General features: G+C 37.5%; 1 protein-coding gene across 1 annotated transcript in view; it reads left to right on the plus strand.

Annotated features, from left to right (window-relative positions):
- Positions 1 to 21,795, plus strand: part of STK3 (serine/threonine kinase 3) — a 301,757-nt gene that overhangs the window by 196,981 nt on the left and 82,981 nt on the right. Inside the window, exon 9 of the mRNA XM_019757652.3 lies at positions 2,078 to 2,270. Coding sequence (XP_019613211.1) covers positions 2,078 to 2,270 — 193 coding nt within the window. The remainder of the gene's footprint in view (positions 1 to 2,077; positions 2,271 to 21,795) is intronic.

Genomic DNA, 21,795 nt, shown 5'->3' on the forward strand with positions numbered 1-21,795 from the left:
TTTGAACTAACATCTGTGTGATTCTAGAAGGTCAGGGTGGTAGAGACTCTTCAGTTAAGAGGCTTTTCTGGTAGTAACCGAGGTATGAGGTAATGAGGAATTTACTCAGTACCAGTGGGAATGCAAAAGAAGAGATGGAGTAGAGAAAATTTTTTGAAGAACTTGTAGACTGTAGAGGGAATCAAAGAATAAACCTAAGAAGAATAAACCTCAGATAGCTAGTGAAGATTACTGTGGTTGTTGGGGATGGAGGCAGACAAGAGGGGCTAAGGAGATGGATGAGATGATACCTGATTTGGGAATGTCGCGGTCTAAACACCATTCAGTATTTAAGTAGTAAAGTAGGGAGAATTTCAGGATTTGGAGTCCTCAACATATTAGATAGGTGAAGTCGTAAGAATGAAGAAGTCTTCTAGTGGAGAGGCTCCTGAAAGAGGACCAAAAGACTTTGAGATATAATGCTTACTTTATCATGTAGATTTAGGAAGAAGAGGGCTATCAAACAGCTGAGAAAACATGGATGTCCTGTTCTCCATATTTGCATTTCAACCTCTGTCAAACTAGGTTATGCTTGTTTGTTTCTACTTAAATATAATAAGTAGAATAAGTATAAATGAATTTCAGTACATGATCTAACTTTTCAAAATAGCAGATTGTTTGGTCTGTCAAACAGAATTTGTTAGTTTATTTTTATGGCCATATTCCAGTTTATTTCTTGGTGAACATTCTAAAGAGCATCTTTTGTTATTATATTACTGACTTGATTATTCTGTGAATTTACATTTAAAAGCTAATGGCTAGGAAACAAGAAAAGTGCCGGCAACAAGAGAAAAAAAAAGATAAATTGGACTCTATCAAAGTTAAATAGTTTTGTACATAAAGAAACTATCAAGAGAGTGAAAAGACAGCCTGTAAAATGAAGGGAAATATTTGCATCATATATTTTATAGGGGATTAATATCCAGACTATGCTTATATGAGCTTCTGCAACTCAAAAATAACAAAAAACAACCTTTATCAAAAATAGGCAAAGGACTTGAACAGACATTTATCTATAATATATAGGAAGAAGTACAAATGGCCAATAAGTGCATGAAAAGATGCTCAACATCACTAGTCATTAGGGAAAAAAACATCAAACCACATATCCTTTACAATGGCTATTATTTAAAAAAAATGGAAAATAACAAGTGTTGGCAAGGACATGGAAAAATGGGAACACTGTGCACTCGTGGTGGGAATGTAAAATGGTACAGCCACTGTAGAAAACAATTTGGCAGTTCCTCAAAAAATTAAAAATAGAATTACCATATGGTGCAGAATATACACACATACACACTCTACACAGTGGAATATTATTGTCTTAAAGGAAGGAAATGCTGATACATGCTACAACGTGGATAAACCTTGAAAACATTAAGCTGAGTGAAATAAGCCAAACACAAAACACCATTTATTTCATGATTCTACTTATATGAAGTACAATAGGTAAATTCAGAGTGGCAGAAAGTAGAATGGAAGTTATCAAGTACTGGGAGTTTATTTTTTAAAGGGTACAGAGTTTCTATTTGGGAAGATGAAAAAGTTCTGGATGTAGTTGATGATTGTACTACACTGTGACTGTACTTAATACCACAAAAGAATACACTGAAGAATGATTAAAATAGTAAATTCTACGTATATTTATCACAATTTTAAAAAAGCAAATAGCCTTTGTATAACGTTACAAACATTATTGTGGCCGTTACAATAGTGATAACATGTTCTGTCATTAGTGTACTCTTATTTATTTTATTCTTTGTTGTGCATTTGTTGATAACTTACCTATCTTACTTATTTTAAAATCAGCTAGGAGCCTTCTATTTCGTCAATTTCCATTTCTTTAGCTCTAATTACCTAAAACTTTAGGTTATTTTGGATAACTTTGGCTCTTAGGATAACATGTGTATGTTTATGTTAAAATTAGTGATAGAAGTATTTTTCATTATTAAAAATATAATATGCTCATACTATTGTTAAGAATTAAGAAATCCAGCTGTCTTAGGAAAGTTCCTTCATTGCAGTATTTTACTTGCAGGATGAAGATGAGCTGGATTCCCACACCATGGTGAAGACTAGTTCGGAAAGTGTGGGCACGATGCGGGCCACAAGCACGATGAGTGAAGGGGCGCAGACCATGATCGAACATAACAGCACGATGTTAGAATCTGACTTGGGGACCATGGTTATAAACAGTGAGGATGAAGAAGAAGAAGATGGAACTATGAAAAGTATGTGGCTTTTCCCCATTGAATATTAATTTTCTATTTTGAAAGTATACTTCTGTAAGAACCAGGATAGTTCTGTGTTACTTTTTATAGGCAGTCGTGGAAAATTTTGTTTCTTTGCTTTAATTAATAGTAAAAAGCGTATGGCAGAAATGAACTAAAAAAATTTGTTGTAAGTATAACAAAAAAGCAAGCACATCTTTAACTTAGGGTTATGGAACTTTTTTCTCTTGAAGGATGCTAACCCATAACTTAATTTGTAAAGTATTTTAGAGATAAAATATTGTGTTTCTAACATTTACTTTTCCAGTTAAAAAAGTGAACCTAAAATTCTGTTCCAATAAATACGACATAATATTATTTCATGTCTAAATTATCAGTTAAGCCGCAGTGACAGAGGCATGTAAGCTGCGGGAAGAAATAAGGGCTGACGTGAGAAAGAAAGAAACACTAGAAAGAAGGATCAAGAGACAGGGATAGTCATGCATAAAATTCAGTTTAGTGCATATTTACTACTGCTTGTCATGTGTGAGGCACAGTGCCCAGGTGCTGCAGGGGCTACAGTGATGCCTGACACATTCTCTCTGGTGTGCACTGTTTACAGAGTGATGAGGTAGAGATACTCTCACAGGCTAGCACTTCTTTATATATGTGGCATTCTAAGATTGCAATTAACAATGTAGGACATTGTGATTTCAGTTAGAGGCAAAAACGGATTTATTACCTCTTGATGCCTCCTGACCTTTTTCTTCCCCCACCATTCTAGTCATGTGTAGTTAATGTCAAAGTCTGAGCCCTAGGCAGTTTTCCACTACACAGAACAGCAGGGCACAGAAGCAGTAATACGTGACTTCTTGCATTGTAGAACCGAGAAAGTTATAGATATTTAAGTGCTTTGCTGATATTGTAAAATGTATATAGGTAAGAAATTCCTCTGGGGTGTGTGTGTGTGTGTGTGTGTGTGTGTGTGTGTGTTTGTTGCCTGCCCCTTTCTTTTTGCTACTCCTGTGATGTTGCTTGATAAGTCTTACCTCATAGCTTTAAGTCATTTAGCTCACTGCTGTGGCTTTCTTCACATTTCCTAGTATCTATCCCATTATGGTTGTATACATTTGAAAGGGAGGGTCATGAAGCACAAAATGCAAACAGATTGCCAGATAGTTAATCCTGGTGGTGTGGGGGTGGTAATGAATTTTTCTATCTCCCACAATTGGTGGGTCTCCTAAGGCTTTGGCCTGGATTTCCTGAGATTTCTAGCTAGGCTTCTGACTAGCATAGGCTTTCTGCATCCCTAACATGCTTACCCAACGCTTTGGAAGGTCTTGTGGCATCCAAAGACAGCAAGTGTTACTGGTTAGAGTCATATGCCCTGTGGATCAAAAATACCCTATGATATGACAGTTTATATCACTTTTCCACAAACTGCTATAAACCTTTAAGTCAAACTTCATGATTCTTAGCAGACTATTTAGAAAATCATTGAGTGTTTTGTTGCATCTCTAGTGAGCTACTGAGCTCCCTACGAAACTACATAAACAACTTTTCCCTGTAGTCATATAGTTGAACATCAGCATATAAACAGTGGTTTAAAAATGAGTCTTTATGGAATCTAATTCATATTAGATTGTTATATTTCAAGGAAGAGATATGTGATGACAATTTATCATTAATTACATAGCAGATTTCTACATATTTTGTGTAGTGACTGTTAGCTTTGACAGCCACAGAAATCATTCACTATGTGTTATAATTTTATGTCCTAAGTATGAGTCTTTTTTAAAAAAATCGTATTATTAAAAACTTATTTCAATATGAGCTTATGTTTGTATGGTCATATTATTGAGATCTTACTGAAAGCCATGTTTAAGTTGATCAGATAGTGGTTTATATAGTTGTAGTTGTTTTATGTACTTCAGCGAATTTTAAATCCCTTGAGCCAACTTGCCATGTATTTTAAGTTTCTGCAATTTAGGCATCATTCTGTAATGTAGGACTTCATGTTCCCCCCAGTCTAATCAAATGATGTTAGTGTATTCCCCAGGGATTATCATACTGCAGTATAGCAATAGTGAAGTTATGCGGGAGAATTTACTTTTTCTGAAACCACATGATTACTTTTAGTTTTGGTTTTCCTCATGATCTTAATCTTCTTTAAAACTTCTTAGATGAGTTGGTATGAGCTCTCGGGTTATGTCACATCAGTCAAAGCCTTATTTGCTATTGTGTCTTTATCATTTTTGTTCCCTAAAAAGATTATGGCAATATATTATTTTCAATTTGTTTTAATCCCTAGAATGTTATATTGTGAGCTGAGGATTCTGATTTTCATTGGAGTTTCAAATGAGTTGCCTGATTTAGTATTCTTGTTAATTTAAATTGTTTGCATATTCTTTTGTATTTTACCCATGAAGACAGAAATTACAAACCTGTTTTCCTCACTTCTGACAAGTGTGGTTATTTGACTGTAGGAAGCAAAATTGTTAAAAGATCTTTTGAAGGAAAGTGGAGAAAAGTGACAAAAAATATTTAGTTTGATTTTTTTGCTTTTAAATGGGCTTGGACCCCGAGGGCATGTCCCAAGAACTCTCCAAACTTGGTTACAGCAGTGATAGCATTACTTTTACCCTCCCCTTCCCACTCTCCCCATTCACTGCTCTCTTGACCTCCTCATTACCCATATATGGCCCAGCTTCAGCTGGGTAACCAAGATCTTTCACACTCTGGCACCAGCCAATATTTACTCACGGATCTCTACTTCCTTATGTATTATACTTTATCCAGATCGGTCTATGCCAGTTGGAATACAAATGGCGACACAGTGTAAGCAGGTTGGTTGTCATTAAGGAAATCAACATTTAAATCTTTTTATCCTGAAGGAGTAGCTTAGGACCAGGTCAAGAATCCACTGTCATCAAATTGATGAGGTAGTAGAGACAATTTATTTGTGGGTGACGTTGGGAGAGCAGTAGTTTTAGCAAAGAGAAGACTGGGGCTTTTTACCTTGTTCAGCTCAGATCTACTCAGCTTTGTCTCTGTGGTAGAATTTTCTGGTCTTACAGAGCTGGGGCTGGATTGTTAGCTCTAGTTACCTTGAGGGGAAACTATCTTTTGTTGGTTTCCAGTGAAGAGCCGCACTCTTCAGTCAGGTTAGAGGCTATGCTTTGTGGCTTTAGCTCCTCTCTTACTTATATCCTTAACTCTTCTACCCAATTGGTCTTCTTTCCACCCTCTCCTGGCAAAATGTGAGCATGGATCAATCTATTTGTCCATCTTCTCTGCATCTTCACTGTGGCTGCTGAGTACTGATGGAGACAGGCTCAGGCATGTGAGTGCTGATGGAGACGTATGTACAGATGAGGACCTTCAGCCCCAGTGGGGCCCTCAGAACTCCTCTAGGCCTGTGTTTCTCTGCTCAGCTCTTTCTCATGCTACAAAGTGTCTCTTTTAGACCTCCACTAAATCTCTTTCTGCCACCTCTCCTCTCAGTTTCAGTATATGATCTTGCTTCCTCCTTCCAGAAAAAAATTCAACATTATCATGTGAGAATGTGGAGAAGCTGTATAGGTGTTTTAAACATGGACTTTAATAAGATAGGAAAATTAGAGTCGTCCTTAACTTCTCTCTCTTCCCTCACCCCCTCATTGAATTAACATCAAGTCTCTTCAGTTCTGCCTCCTAAATATCTCTGCCCTCTTCTCACCGTCTCTGCTTGCATTTCTCTAGTGTAGGTCTTCATCGTTTCGCACTTACAAGGCTTCCTAATTGATTCCCTGCTTCTAGTTTTGGTCTCCTACTTTCCATACAGATTTCATCATCTCTCTCTTTTGCTTTTGGCCCTCCAGTGCTCCCCATTGCTCTTACTATAGAGCCCAACCTGGGTTAAAAGGCAGTATGTGCTCTGGTCTCTGCTTGCCTTTTTATTCTCATGTCTCACTATTCCTTCTAGCTCCTCAGCTCTCAAAATTCCATCCTTAACTTTGGGCTTTTACTCTGCCCAAATCCCTTTGTTTTGCACTGCCCAATACCTCCCTCTGTTTGGATTCCTGCTTCCTTGGCTAATTCATATTCCTCCTTTCAGGCTCAGTCAAGAGGTTGCTTCCTCTACTGACCCAGGCTAGGGATGGGTGCCTCTCCCATAGTCTACCACCTCACTTCACAGTGTTATTCTGAATAGCAGTTGTTGCACTATATTATAATTACCTGTTTCTGCGTGATTATCTGTTTATTCCCCATTGTATTCCCAGTACTTAATACCTAGCACAATAGTAAGAATCCCCTAAATATTTTCTGAGCAAATGATGCAGTGTAGTGAAAAGAGCATGGGATTTAAAGTCAGACCACTTTTAATTGTGTGTTATTTAATCTTTTCTGAGCTTTAGTGACGAATATTTGTCTGTGTGTGTGTGTGTGTGTTTAAATGTGGATTGATTTAGGTAAATATATAAAGCACCTAACACAGTGCCTTAACACAGTAGGTAATCAATAAAGAATAATTTTCACCTGACTGTCAGTTTGTGCTTCCAACAATTTGGAAAGCTGGAACATCTAGAGGGCCCAGACCTGCTTCCAGCGAGGGAGGCCTGATCTTCCCGGACTGCCGATGCTGAGCCATTGAATAGCTCTGTTCTTTTCTTTCCCAAGGCAAACTCCTGCTCCAGACTTTCTCTGCCTCCTCCAAGACTTTGTTCCATCTCTTTATTCAGTAAGATAGCCAGAGGGGATTCTATAGAGAATAATGATCTGCAAAATGAACAGAATAACACATATAAATACAAGCGATTTGAATGGCAAGATGAGGAAATAGTAAGGGAGCATTTAGCTGATCTGATATCTCCCTACTGGGACTATGATCAATAATGTGTATTGTGATAGCTGGCAGACAAGGGAACTGGATTTTGCTGTTTGTGAAATTTGATGTCTCTTTGAGAAAATGGGGAAAGTGTCACGGAAGCATGAAAGAGTGTATTTAAATTTTATTTTACTTTTCTTTATTTTCAGAAAAGAGAAAAAAGGTCAATTTCTCAGGTTATAGCTATCAGAAATTGAAGGTATAATAGGGGCCAAGCATTGTGCTCAGGACTGCATACATTATTGTATTGACTCTTCACAAGGACCTTGTAAAGTAGGATTGTTACTTCCATTTATCACTAAGGAAACTGACACTTGGGAATTGTAAATGATTTATTGAAGATTTCATAGCGAGAAAGTGGTGGAATCAGGTTTGACCCCCAAATCACATCACTACTCTGGGGCTGGTGAGCTTGACATCCCTCTTGGACAGGATTCTAGAACATCTGTGAGTTCTTTAGGAAAGGAGACCTGGATCATTATAAGTCAGCTCAGGTTAAGTGGGAACAAATCATATCAGAATAATGTAATTTCCTTTTTCTGACAGCATCGCTAAAATTCTAGATCAGACAAAAGGCAGGGTTTGGATTTTGTGTTTTAGGGTTTTGGAAGAGAATTTGACAAGGTCTTTGATGATATCCTTATAAACAGTATGTAGTTGATAGTTCTGTTGTAAGGGTTGAACAGTTATACCCAAATGGGCTTGTATCAGTCAGAGTTTATTGGAGGAAACAGAAACTGCTCTAGGTATTATAACCATATAGAGATTTAAGTCAGAGATCTGGATATTCATAAAATCAATGGAAGGGTTGGACAAGAAGGCTGTGTAGCTAGGCCTCCAGACATGACTCCCCCAACACCGCAGAAGTGACCCTGTATGCAACTCCTGCAGCTGCTACAGTCAGGAAGACAGCGAATCCAGAGGCTGCCATTGGCACTGTTGAGTTCAGTAATTCAGATTGATCTCAATCTCTGTTGCTATTCAAGGATTAGAAAACTACCACTGTTACGGAAACCACCCCTTAGCACCTGTGAGGCTACTGACGGATGCTGCTGTTAAAAAAACAAAAAACAAAACCAAACACATGTCTTTCACGGTTGTGAAAAAGTACACTTATCCAAGATAAGGTGAAAGGAGTTCTAGAAATACAGTGTTGAACTTGCCAGCTTCTACAAAAAGAAGGCTCACCAGAGGCAGTGACACAGTGTTAAGTAATAAATTATTGTCAACCAGAAGACTTCTCCTTGTGTACTGTAAGGCTTAGGCCTCAGTCCTGTCTGGTTTAACATTTTTTGTACAAACTTGGATTAAGCTATAGAATAAAAGTCCATTAGAATTGCAAATGACATAAAATGGAGCAAAATAAAAATACATTCTGAGACAGAATCAGTATTTTAAGGGATCTGCACTGGCTGGAGCAGACTTGATTTACAAGATAAACCCTAGTCTGGGGTCCATGTAACTAACCCCACATGTGTACACCATAGCAGTGGCCTCTCAGAGTTGCTGGTTCTGTAGACCAGAGCAGGGCCTGGGCATCTTTATTTTAAAAATAGATTTAGATTTAGGAGATGTCATCAAAATGGCAGCGTGAGGTGAGCCTCTGTAAAGCTCACCTGGAATTTACAACTAATTGAACAACTATAACTCCACAGAGGACTCCCTGCACAGCAGACAGGCAAGACGAAGAGGCCCATTAATGAATTCACCTAAAGGTGGGCGAATCGCGTGAGCTGGGGAGGAGAGAAGGGAGAGGTGCGGAGATGGAGCCGCGCGGGCGCAGGACGCAGACCTAGCTCAGTGCGCCGAGCTCACTGTATCCCGGAACTACCGCAGCTGCAGGAGAGGGAAGAACTCGGACAGCTAGGGCTCCGCTTATGGCCCATAGGGCTGAGGGCACAGCATATAACACGGCTGAACCCAACGCTCACGGCAGAGACCTTGGAGAAAAGACTGAGGGAAGAAGGCTGAAAACGGTGGTTTAAGCCCTCAATGCCGAGCAGAGAACAGAAGCCTTAGGCACTGAGACTGGCCGCCCTCTCCCTACCTTCCCAGAGCTCATCCCGCCCCCACCTGCCCGGAGCTAGAAGTGGAACAGTAGCAAAGTCAGATCAAAAGAACAGAACATTTGCTGTTTTGAGAACTGTGGACCGCAGGCACAGATTCACAGCCCAACTAGTTACAGCAAAGGGGAGGGAGCTGTGGAAGCAGGACCGGCTGTGGTGGTGGTCACTGCCATTGCTCTGGGCCACCTCTCACAACTCACCCCGCCCCTGGCCCCACCTATCTGGGTGGATCCCTGCAGGAGTAAACAGAACTGCTGAAACACATGGGCTCTGAATCTGGTGCAGGAAGAGCTTTGGAACTTCAAAAGCTCTCCACATACCCACACGGACACTGCGCCCTGTGACCCAGGCGAACTATTAACAGAGGCGAAGCCCGTCTCCCAGGGAATCTCCCCATAGTGTGAGAAGCTGGAGTAGTGCAGAGAAAACATAGCACTACCCTGTGAGAGAAAAAAAAGGCTGCAGTTGGAGAGAAAACAAAACATTCTACCAACAAGTACTGAAAAACAAAAGAAAGACCTTTTCCTATCAACCTGTTGCAGAAGCCACTCCTATAGATGTCTAGGCAGAGAAATAATAAATCAGTAATTGCCATGAATAACCAAGGCAACAAGACAGCTCAGAAAGAAAGTGAAAAGTCTCCAGAAAAGGAACTTAAAGATATGGAAATATGTGACTTAAATGACAGAGAATTGAAGATTGCAGTTCTGAAAAAACTCAGTGAGATGCAAGAAAACACAGAAAGGCAGTTTAATGAACTCAGAAACACAATCAAAGAACAACATGAGCGTTTTACAAAAGAGATTGAAATTTTAAAACAGAACCAAATAGAATTTCTGGAGATTAAGAACTCAACAGAAGAAAGTAAGAATGAAATAGCCAGCTTATTAGTAGAGTTGACGAGATAGAGGAGAGAATCAGTGACATTGAAGATAGAAACCTGGAAATTACACAGATAGAAGAAGAAAGAGACTTGAGACTTAAAAAGAAATGAAAGAACTCTACAAGAACTTTCTGACTCCATCAGAAAGAGCAATATAAAAATAATGGGCATACCAGAAGGAGAAAAAAGAGAGAAGGGAACAGAGAATATATTCAAACAAATCGTCGATGAGAACTTCCCAAACTTGTGGACAGAACTGGACCCTCGAATCCAAGAAGCAAATAGAACACCTAATTACCTCAACTCCAACAGTCCTTCTCCAAGGCACATTGCATTGAAGCTGTCTAAAATCAATGACAAAGAAAGAATCCTCAAAGCAGCCAGGGAAAAGAAGATGGTAACTTACAAAGGAAAGCCCATTAGATTATCATCAGATTTTTCAGCAGAAACTCTACAAGCCAGGAGGGAGTGGAACCAAATATTCAAACAATTGAAAGAGAGAAATTATGAGCCAAGAATAATATATCCAGCAAAGATATCCTTTAGATATGAAGGAGGAATAAAGACCTTTCCAGACATACAGAAGCTGAGGGAATTTTCTAATACACGACCTGCATTACAAGAAATACTAAAGGAGGCTATTCGACCACCATCAACAGGGACAATTTGTGGCAACCAAAACATAAAAGAGGGGAGAGTAAAGGCCTGAACCGGAATACGGGAATGGAGAAAGTAAGCATGCTGAGGAAAACAGAATACTCTAAATATCAAACTTTTTTTTACATAAACTTAAGGGTAACCACTCAAAAAAACAAAAAAAAAAACACACACAAAAAAACCCCAGAACTGAAATACATACTGTAATAAAAGAAGAAACAGAGGGAAACATCATAGAATACCACCACACAGAGATAATAGACAAGAACAAAAAAGCAAAGAAACAATGGAGACACAGCCTTACCAGAAAACTAAAGATAGAATGACAGGAAATTATCACATATCAATAATCACCCTAAATGTAAATGGACTGAACTCACCAATAAAAGGGCACAGAGTAGCAGATTGGGTTGAAAAACTAAACCCAACCATATGCTGTCTCCAAGAGACACATCTCAGCTACAAGGACAAGCATAGACTCAAAGTGAAAGGGCGGAAATTGACACTCCAAGCAAATGGTACCCAGAGAAAATCAGGTGTAGCCACAATGATATCAGATGAAACAGACTTCAGGGTGAAAAAGGTAACAAGAGACAAAGATGGACATTTCATAATGGTAAAGGGGACTATACAACAAGAAGACATAGCAGTCATCAATATGTATGCCCCCAATCAGGGAGCACCAAAATATACCAAGCAACTATTAACAGAACTAAAGGGAGAAATTGACCAAAACACAATTATACTAGGGGACTTACATACATCATTGACAGCTATGGATAGGTCATCCAAACAGAAAATAAATCACGAAATAGTAGCCCTAAATGACACATTAGATGAAATGGACATAGTTGACATTTATAGAGCACTTCATCCTAAAACATCAGACTATACATTCTTTTCTAGTGTACATGGCACATTCTCAAGGATAGACCATATATTGGGACATAAAATCAGCCTCAGCAAATTTAAGAAGATTGAAATCATACCAAGCATATTCTCTGATCACAAGGCTTTGAAATTGGATATCGACTGCAAAAAGAAAGCAGGAAAAAACACAAATACATGGAGATTAAACAACATTGTTTTAAAGAACGACCGGGTCAAAGAAGAAATTAGAGGAGAGATCAAAAGATACATAGAAACAAATAACAATGAAAATACATCCTACCAAAATTTTTGGGATGCAGTGAAAGCAGTTTTAAGAGGGAAATTTATATCATTACAGGCCTATCTCAAGAAACAAGAAAAATCCCAAATAAATAACCTCATTTTACACCTTAAAGAACTAGAAAAAGAAGAACAAGTAAAACCCAAGGTCAGCAGAAGAAAGGAAATAACAAAAATCAGAGCAGAACTAACTGAAATAGAGAACAAAAAGACAATAGAAAAAATTAATGTGACAAAGAGCTGGTTCTTTCAAAAGATTAACAAAATTGACAAACCCTGGGTTAGACTCACTAAGATAAAGGAGAGAAGACACTAATTAACAAAATCAGAAATGAAAAAGGGGAAGTTATCACGGGCACCACAAAAATACAAAGGATCTTCCAAGACTACTATGAAGGACTATATGCCACCAAATTCAATAACCTAGAAGAAATGGACAAGTTCTTAGAAACATATAGCCTTCCTAGGCTGAACCATGAAGAACTGGAAAATCTAAACAGACGGATCACCAGTAACGAAATTGAATCATCATCCAAAACCGTCCCAATAGCAAAAGTCCGGGAGCAGATGGCTTCACTAGTGAATTCTACCAAACCTTCAAAGAGGATCTAATACCAATCCTGCTCAAACTCTTCCAAAAAATTGAAGAAGAGACAGTACTCCCTAACTCATTTTATGAGGCCAACATTACTCTGATACCAAAACCTGGTAAGGACAACACAAAAAAAAGAAAACTACAGACCAATATCTCTGATGAATACAGATGCAAAAATCCTAAACAAAATTCTAGCAAGTCGAATACAACAATGCATTAAAAAGATTATTCATCACGACCAAGTGGGGTTCATCCCCGGGGCACAAGGATGGTTCAACATCCGCAAATCCATCAATGTGATACATCACCAAAACAAAATAAAGGACAAAAATCATATGATTATATCAATTGATGCAGAAAAAGCATTTGACAAGATACAACATCCATTTATGATTAAAACACTTAACAAAATAGGTATAGAAGGAAAATACCTTAACATAATAAAGGCCATATGTGGGGACAGAGCCCCGGAGAGTAGTTTACAGGCTCTCGGCCTCACGTGAAGGGGTGCTGGCTTGGGTGGTGAATGGCCGTCGGCTGTGGCTGATTGGCCGTCGGCTGTGGCTGTTTAGCCAATTGGCCACTGGTATAACTGATGCAACTACGGAGGGCCGAGGAGAGCGGAAGAGGAGAGCCGAGAGAGAGGAACAGAGGAGAGAGTGGAGAAGAGTCGTCGGTCAGTCGGTTGGCGGACGGCAGGTCGGCGTCCGGTGGGCCCAGCCTCCAGTGAGACCGTGGTGGTATGACTCCCCTACCTATGGCTCCGTGGGTGTTCCTTTTCGGCCTCACCATATCCTGCGTTCTTGTGTGGGGAGCGGGAGCAGAGACCCCGCAGGCCGCCCCGCCTGAATGATGGCGTGGCGAGAAGGCCTCCGCGCACGACAAATGGCACAGCGAGCAGGGTCTCCCGCACGACACCATATATGACTAACCCTCAGCTAATCTCATAATTAATGGTGAAAAACTGAAGCCCTGTGCTCTACGTTCAGGAACACGACAGGGCTGTCCCCTATCACCTCTGCTTTTCAACATAGTGTTGGAAGTCCTCGCCAGAGCAGTCAGGCAAGAGAAAGAAATAAAAGGCATCCAAATTGGAAATGAAGAAGTTAAATTGTTTGCAGATGACATGATGCTATACATAGAAAACCCTAAAGACTCCACCAAAAAGCTATTAGAAACAATCAACAAATATCGTAAAGTTGCTGGCTACAAAATCAACGTAGAAAAGTCCATTGCATTCCTATATACTAAAAAATGTCCTATGCCATTCTTTCCTGAAAAACTGTTGTATGCGTCTTTAATTGGTACTATTAACCTTGCCCACAACATAGCAATAAAGGTGAGAACAGTAAATGACAGGTCTCACTTGCAGCTGGGTGCAAATACCCATAGTATTAGTGGGCAATGAGAAACCCTTCATTTCCTCCAGAGGCACGAGGTGTGGCCACAGTGGTTTGGAGTCACTTGTGGTACTGAGTATGGTCTGCTTTTCTGTGTTCTCTTGGTCTGTGGCATGTTTAATGATGTGTGACTGAGCTTGGGCCTGTCAGGGTAGGTATTTTGGTCTTCGGGTACCTGTTTTACTAGCGCAGAGCACAGACAAGCATGCACATATTAGTCTTCCTCATTCAAATGAAAATTTGTCTGTCTTGTAAAAACCTCTGAAGAAAGGGTTTCCATAGACACACAGTGGCCATTACACTGCTCATTACTCACACAGGAAATCATTCCTTTTATTTAGCTAAAATTCTTGGGTTTCAGTTTGTCTGTTTCCTTTTATTCTGCCCTCATTGGAGATGGAAAACAGCTGGTCACTATTTTCTGCACAAGAACCCTTCAAATATACTTGGATACTTACTAAATTGTATCCTTAGACTTTTCTTTTCCTGGTTGAACAATTGCCGTCCCTTTAACCTTTGTGCAGGTATTATTTTTTAAGCTTTTAATCTTTTTTTTATGAATAGCCTCTGAATCTTTTCCATGTTGTCTCTGTCTTCCTTTGTTTTAAAATTCAGTCTGAACTTAAGAAAAAGCTGATGCCAGTAGCTTCTGTATGAACATCCTGTTTTATATATATATATATATATATATATATATATATATATATATATACACACAACACACACACACACACACACACACACATATACACATTCATTATAGTCTTGGCAACAAATTCAAGAACAAATTTCCAAGATCATTAATTAGGTGGCTCACCACATCTTAAAATATTTTTTAAGAACAAATTAGGTAATATAATCCCTTCGATGAAGTATATTATGCTAAAGTTATGATTAATTGTTATTTCATTTCCTACATTGACTATCTTTGTCATAATCATGCTAAGAAATTAAAAATTAAACAAATTATATTTTGTTAAAGTATTTTAAAAATTCCTTTATGTATTTGAATTTCCATTAAGACTTTTCACCTGTTTGAAAATATGCAAATTAGAAAAGTTTATGAATAATTGTGAATGAACTGGCATATTTTCTAAAGGTATTATATTCACACAATTTAATTTCCTTGTATATATTTTGGGGAATGTGGGAAGGAAAGGGAAAACAATTTTTTTCTTTAAAATTTAACATTGCATGGTGATTTTTTTTTCTTTATTGCTAATGAGTTTTTAGTTCCACAGCAAGTAGTTGAAAGAATTGGGGGTAAAATTGAGGAATGAGGTGGTTCTGCACATTAAATTTATTGTTAAAATGAAAATATACTTGTGTAAGCTAAGGTTAGAATTCAGCTGCAACTGGAGAAATTGATACCAATTGTATGTGATTATTCTTTCTCTGTTTTAAAAAAAGTATTTGCCATAGCAACCACAGTCACATATGACAGTGGTTACTATCTTGAGATTTCCTGCTTTACTCTCCTGTTGAAGGGCCTTACTATTTATTTTTTTGTCCTTTTTTGAAAAGTAAATTATAGGTCAGAAACATCATCTTCTCTGTCCCACTCCTGTGAACATACATCTATCTTCCTGGAGACTTGACTGCCGAATGTGGGCCTGTGTTTCATATTGTGTATTTAAATACTACTGGGCAATTATACCTGCCCCCTCCCATTAACTTTTAAAACAAATATAACCTATTTTCCTCCTTAGGAAATTTTTTCTATATTAAATTTATTGGGGTGACACTGGTTAGTAAAATTATATGGGTTTCAAGGGTACAGTTCTATAATACATCACTTATATATCACATTGTGTGCTCAGAGTCTGATCTCCCTCCATCACCATATATCAGGGGTGCCAAAAATATGTACACATTTTAAGAGATGTTATCTGTGTATTTTCTTTTTTAAAAAATTAAAGTTTATTGGGGTGACAATTGTTAGTAAAGTTACATAGATTTCAGGTGTACAATTCTATAATACATCATCTACATACCACATTGTGTGTTCACCACCCAGAGTCAGTTCTCCCTCCATCACCATATATTTGATCCCCTTTACCCTCATCTACCACCCCCCTCTCCACTTACCCTCTGGTAACCACTAAACTATTCTCTGTGTTTATGAGTTTTTGTTTCTTCATTTGGTTGTCTTGTTCTTCTGTTGTTTTCAGTTTTCTATACCACACATCAATGAAGTCATATGGTTCTCGGTTTTTTCTGTCTGACTTATTTTGCTTAGCATAATAATCTCAAGTATTACTTTTCAAAGTTGAATTGAATTATGGTAGCAATGTGTAGTATGACATTCGCTCAAAAATAGCAAATGGCGTTTATCAAATGCTAGCATCATTCATTGTAGTACAATTTTAATATAGTATTTTCCTTTCTTAAAATGTGTATACATTTTTTGGTACCCTCTGTGTTTGACCCCTTTTATCCTCTTCTATCATCTCTCCCACTTTACACTCTGGTAACCACTAAACTATTGTCTGTATCTATGACTTTTTGTTTCTTTGTTTGTCTTGTTCGTTTGTTGCTTTCAGTTTTATATCCCACATATGAATGAAGTCATTTGGTTCTCGACTTTTTCTGATTTATTTTACTTAGCATGATAATCTCAAGATCCGTCCATGTTATCACAAATGGCAGTATTTCATCTTTTCTTATGGCTGAGTAGTATCCCATTGTATATCTGTACCGAATCTTCTTTATCCAATCATCTATTGAAGGACACTTTGGTTGTTTCTATTTCTTGGCCACCGTGAATAATGCTGCATTTTTAAAATTTGTTTTTAAAATTCTTTATGTATAACAAAGATATACTCTAAATGTTAATGTTTTAAATTAAACAATGGAAAATATTTGGAGATACAAGCATATACATTTGAATAAAAAATTGTGTCAGCATATCTTGTTCTCAAGACATCTGAAAAGAAAAATTAAACAGAATAGACTGCCTTCTTTTATTTAAGTAGATTTTTAGACTTTTATTTTTAAATAACAAAATGTTTATTTATAATCTAGGAATAGGTTATTTTTCAAAAATTTGAGTGTAGAACCCAAAAGGCATTTTACCGTAGGTTTTTAGGTTAGCCTGTAAAAGACGCTTAAAATTGTAATATATCTGAAATGTAGTAATAATTAAACCACTATGTATAATAGTGGAGTTCAAGTTACAAATTGGGGTGTTCCTGTAGTACAATTGAAGATTGCTGAGCCTGCCTCTTCCTACATCCTCCATTTGGGAATAGAAATGTATCAGTTAGGGACTGAATTTGGTTGTATATACCAGAAAATCAAAATAAGAGTGGTTTAAACAAAATAGGACTAATTTTTTTTCTCATTTAACAAGAAATCTAGCAGCAGAGTGTCCTTGCATTGGTAGAGTGATATCATGACATCATTAGGCAGTGATCCTTTCTGTGTCATCCTCATTAGGGTATTAGTCTTGTCTCCCTGCTTGGACAGTAACTGCTAGTTTTCAGCCATCAAATTTCATACAGGAAACAGGGGTGGTACTTACATCAAGAAAATAGAGCTTTCCTAGAAACCTTCATATTATGTGTCATTGGCCAGAATTGTGTCACATGGTCACTCCCCCCCTACAATAGAGACACCTGTCACCTCAAGGAAGCGAGAGCCTATAGATGTTAGGTAGGCAACTTTTTCACTTTGAAAAACTAGGACGCTAGTGGTGTCTCATATGACCTGGGCAGCCCCTGACGGGGTAGGGTTAGGAGCAGCACGGGACTGTGGGGATGGAAGAGAAGATTTCTGGAATGAAATTCCTTAGTAATATTCTTTTTTGTCTTTAGTCAGTCCAGGGACTGGCTTGCCTCTTCCCTTTCTATTACCACGACTTTCTGATTGGGCTCTTACTTCTCTGACTCATTGCAGAAAAGAATACTACCTGTTTTTCATCCTTTTCCTTACTCTTCCTGTCTCTGAAGGAAGTGCCTACCCAGCCCATCTTACTTTTTGTTGTGAAGGTTTTTGTAAATGATTGAAGTTTCCCCCATGTTTTTTTCTGTGGTGGAAAAGCAACTTTTGAGATTTTGTTTCTTCCTTCTTTTCTATCCATGTTGTTGCTCTTGAAATGTAGGCCATGTTAGAGTAGCTGCCCCACAAATCTAAATTTCTAATAGGAAAAGATTAGTCTTCCGTTTACTCAGATACACAGATCTCAGATAAGAGTCATTGATATATCAAAAGACCACTGACAATTTCATTACAGCACCAGCTATTATAAAGATTCTGGGGCGAAGAGTTCCATGCCTCCTAGTTGAGGAGCAAACAAAGGAGACTAACTAGAGTCTGCAGTGAAGCCAATGCTGACTGGAGGGGAAAGTACTAAGAGCAGTGCAGGCCTGGCCTATGGGCAGTGGAGAAAGATGTGGGGAAGGACAGTGTTCACGGAGTGCTGCTTTCTTCAGTGGATTAGTAGTGCCAGGATGTGGTTTTTTTTGTTTGTTTGTTTTGTTTTTTTTAACCAAAGCACCTACATAAACTAAATTTATTTTTTAAAGAATGCCGTCTGGAAATTTGCTTCGATGAAACATTTTTTTACACGTTTGTCAATGCAGTTGATAATGGCGAAATTCAGGGGTTTCTTACTTGCACAGGCGTTATTTCCCAAAGAAACCATTTTTACTCTTCTTTCTGATTATGATTTTACTATATAATCATTGATAACCCTTGCACTGAAGTTTTTAGATATCTTTATGCATGTGACCCATCTTAAGCCTAGCTGATTCAAATGGGAACTTAAAACGCAAATAAATACTCAATTCTATTACAAAATTTCTCTTAAAAAGAAGAATACTGAGCAAAGGCTACATGTAAGGGATTATCTCGCTCCCACCCGATTTGATTTTCTCAGTTATTTTACAGAAAATTTATTGAGTTACACTTGTAATATTTTATTATTTATTCTCATAATAAAATGAGAGAATAAAATCAGAGGTGGAGAATAGAGGATAAATTCCTGGATTCTGTTTTGGAATAAAAACGTTGCCATAGGAACCAAATTTTAATTCTGAAGATAGAGAATGATGTCTTATAATAACGAAGCCCAGAGACAAATCAACGGTTCTTAAAATCTGTTGAAAATGTTAATGGATTGTATGTGTCTAGTCCAAATGTCAGTAAAGTAACCTTGTCAAATTAATCAGTTCCTTTTTTTTCAATCTGAGTCTCTTTTTTTTTTTAAAGTTTATTGGATGACAATGATTAGTAAAATTACATAGGTTTCAGGTATTCATTTCTGTAATATATCATCTATATATCACATTGTGTGTTCACTACCCAGAGTCAGGTCTCCTTCCATCACCATATGTTTGACCCCGTTTACCCTCATCTACCACCCCTCTCCCCCCTTACCCTCTGGTAACCGCTAAACTATTATCTGTGTCTGTGAGTTTTTGTTTCTTTGTTTGTCTTGTTCCTTTGTTCCTTTTTTTAACAATAAGAGATTTTAGGGACGGAAGTTGAAGATAAAATACCGTCAACACAAAATCTTTATGTAACATTTATTGATCATTAAAATGTTATACCTTTCTCCTGTATATTTTGTTCATTTGTAACATACTAGTAAAGTCTGATCTGACAGGAATCTAAAGGCAGCTTTGGCTGATACCTTGATAAACTCTCCAAGGAATTCCTTTTCCGTGAGTTTTATAAGTGAGATATGAGAGTGTTCTAAGTTCAGAAGGTTTACTATGAACATTGGTGTTTATACTATCCTAATTTTGATGGACTGTCTCAGGATCTTTTCAGTGGGTACCATTTGGGTCCCAGATGTCTTGTCACACTTATTTTCAAATCTTATAAAGCCTAAGCAGCTCTAATTAGAGAATGAGTCTTCAGATAAACAGGTTTTTTTTCCTGTTTTTCCACTAATGCATGCATATTCTAAAGATCAGATTCCTTCTGACTCTACTGGGACAGATTATTCTCAAATTGTAGTAGTCACAAAATTTTTCAAATTTATTATGCCAATACTTAGTTGCTAGTAATGAAATACTAGTAGCCTCTACTAATTTAAAAGTCATGATGTTGAAAACCCACGTACCATCTCATTAGCTCTTCCTCATAGTCATCAGTGTGAAACATCTGGTGTGGTCAAAACCACTCACTGAGGGTCACAGTTATTTGTGGAATTATTTGGGTAAAGGATTGGGTTCCTGCATTAGGGAACTTACAGTTTAACGAAAAGGTAAAGATGGAAGCATATTTAAAAGACATAATTCATGGGCTGAAAATAAAAAAAAAATCCCCAAAACATTATTTTATCATAATGATTTATTTGATTAGAGATTAGGTTCAACCATCAAAGTACCCATAAGAAAATGAAAAAAACCTCTGTGTAGGTATTAAGAAATAAGATCTCTTGCAAATAAGGATCTGTACATGTATAGAAGAAAACTTGGTCTCAAAGAGATATTTGTACACCCCTTAGCAGCATCCTTTTCAATAGTCCAAAGGTGGAAGCAACCCAAGTGTCTATTGACGAATGAATAGATAAACAATATGTGGTATCTACATACAATGGGATATTATTCAGCTTAGAAAGGAAGGGAATTCTGACGCATGCTACAACATGGATGAACCTTGAGAACATTAAGTTAAGTGAAATGAGCCAGTCATCAAAAGACAAATACTTTAATGATTCCACTTATATGAGATATCTAGAGTAGTCAAATTCATAGATATAGAAACTGAAATGGTAGTTTCTGGGGCTGGCCTGGGGGGAGAATGGGGATTTGTTGTTTAATGGGTATAGAGTTTCAGTTTTACACAGTGAAAAGACTTCTGAGTTGGACGGTGGTGATGGTTGCACAATTATATGAATGCACTTAAGACTGCTGAACTGTACCTTTAAAAGGTTAAGACACTCAATTTTATGTTATGTTTATTTTACCGTAGTTTTTTTTAAACATAATTAATGAGAAATCAATAAAAAACTTTGTTTTGATAGGCAAAAATCATATTTTAAACCAATGACATGAAAATTTTTAAATGAATAAATTCTGCCATTACCAACCTCTCTTATATCCTTACCTGAGCAAACTCACTTAAACTCCAAATCCACCAAATAATGCATACTGAGATCTAAAAGCTGGGAATAGGGTGATAGGATGCTTACTTAACAAGTTCCTCTCCCCACCCTTTTAATTTAAAGAATTCTAGACCTGCTGATTTAGTCTGTAGAGTAGGCATCAATTCAGTTTCATCCCATATTCCTAAAGAATTAAAAAAAAAGGTTTTTGTTTTTTTTAGCATTGTATTCTTTTGACCAACATTACGTTATAGCTCATCCTACGCCAACAATGTTACTTAGTTGTCATAATGGTAACAGTAGTTTTAAATTGCATTAGCACTGTTACAAATGCATTCTAGATTGGCCAGATCACTATTAGCAATATTACCTCTGATTTTAGAGGATCATGGAGAGACTGGAATGTCTCCATAGGCAAGTAAACAAGATGATGATGAGTCTGAAAAACATGTAATATGAAAGGAATTGGGGATGTTGCAACTGAAAAACAGACAACCAACAGTTGCCATTCTCTCCAGTCCTCAGATATGTATTTGTTGTACTGGTATATGAAAGAGGAATTTACTTGGAACTTGAGTGTAAATTACAGACAGATTTCAAGTTTGCATTAAAAAAAATACTTGTTGTAACGTAAGAGTTGCCTAATAGGCTTACCGTGGGGAGGTGTACTTTCCATCATAGGAAATGTTTAAGAAAAAGGTAGGGTCAGTTACTCTCTGGAGAACTGTATAGGGAATGCCTTTGTAATGGTTTTTAGGACCTTTTTTGGAACTCGGGGGCTTTAAGGAATCCAGTTTGAAAACCAATGATCAAGACCATACCAGCCAGATTTAAAAATTTAGTTATTCCAA

The sequence above is a fragment of the Rhinolophus sinicus genome, chromosome 6 (assembly GCF_057876585.1).
Source record: "Rhinolophus sinicus isolate RSI-liver-muscle chromosome 6, RSI-T2T, whole genome shotgun sequence".
In the NCBI taxonomy this organism is placed as follows: Eukaryota; Metazoa; Chordata; class Mammalia; order Chiroptera; family Rhinolophidae; genus Rhinolophus; species Rhinolophus sinicus.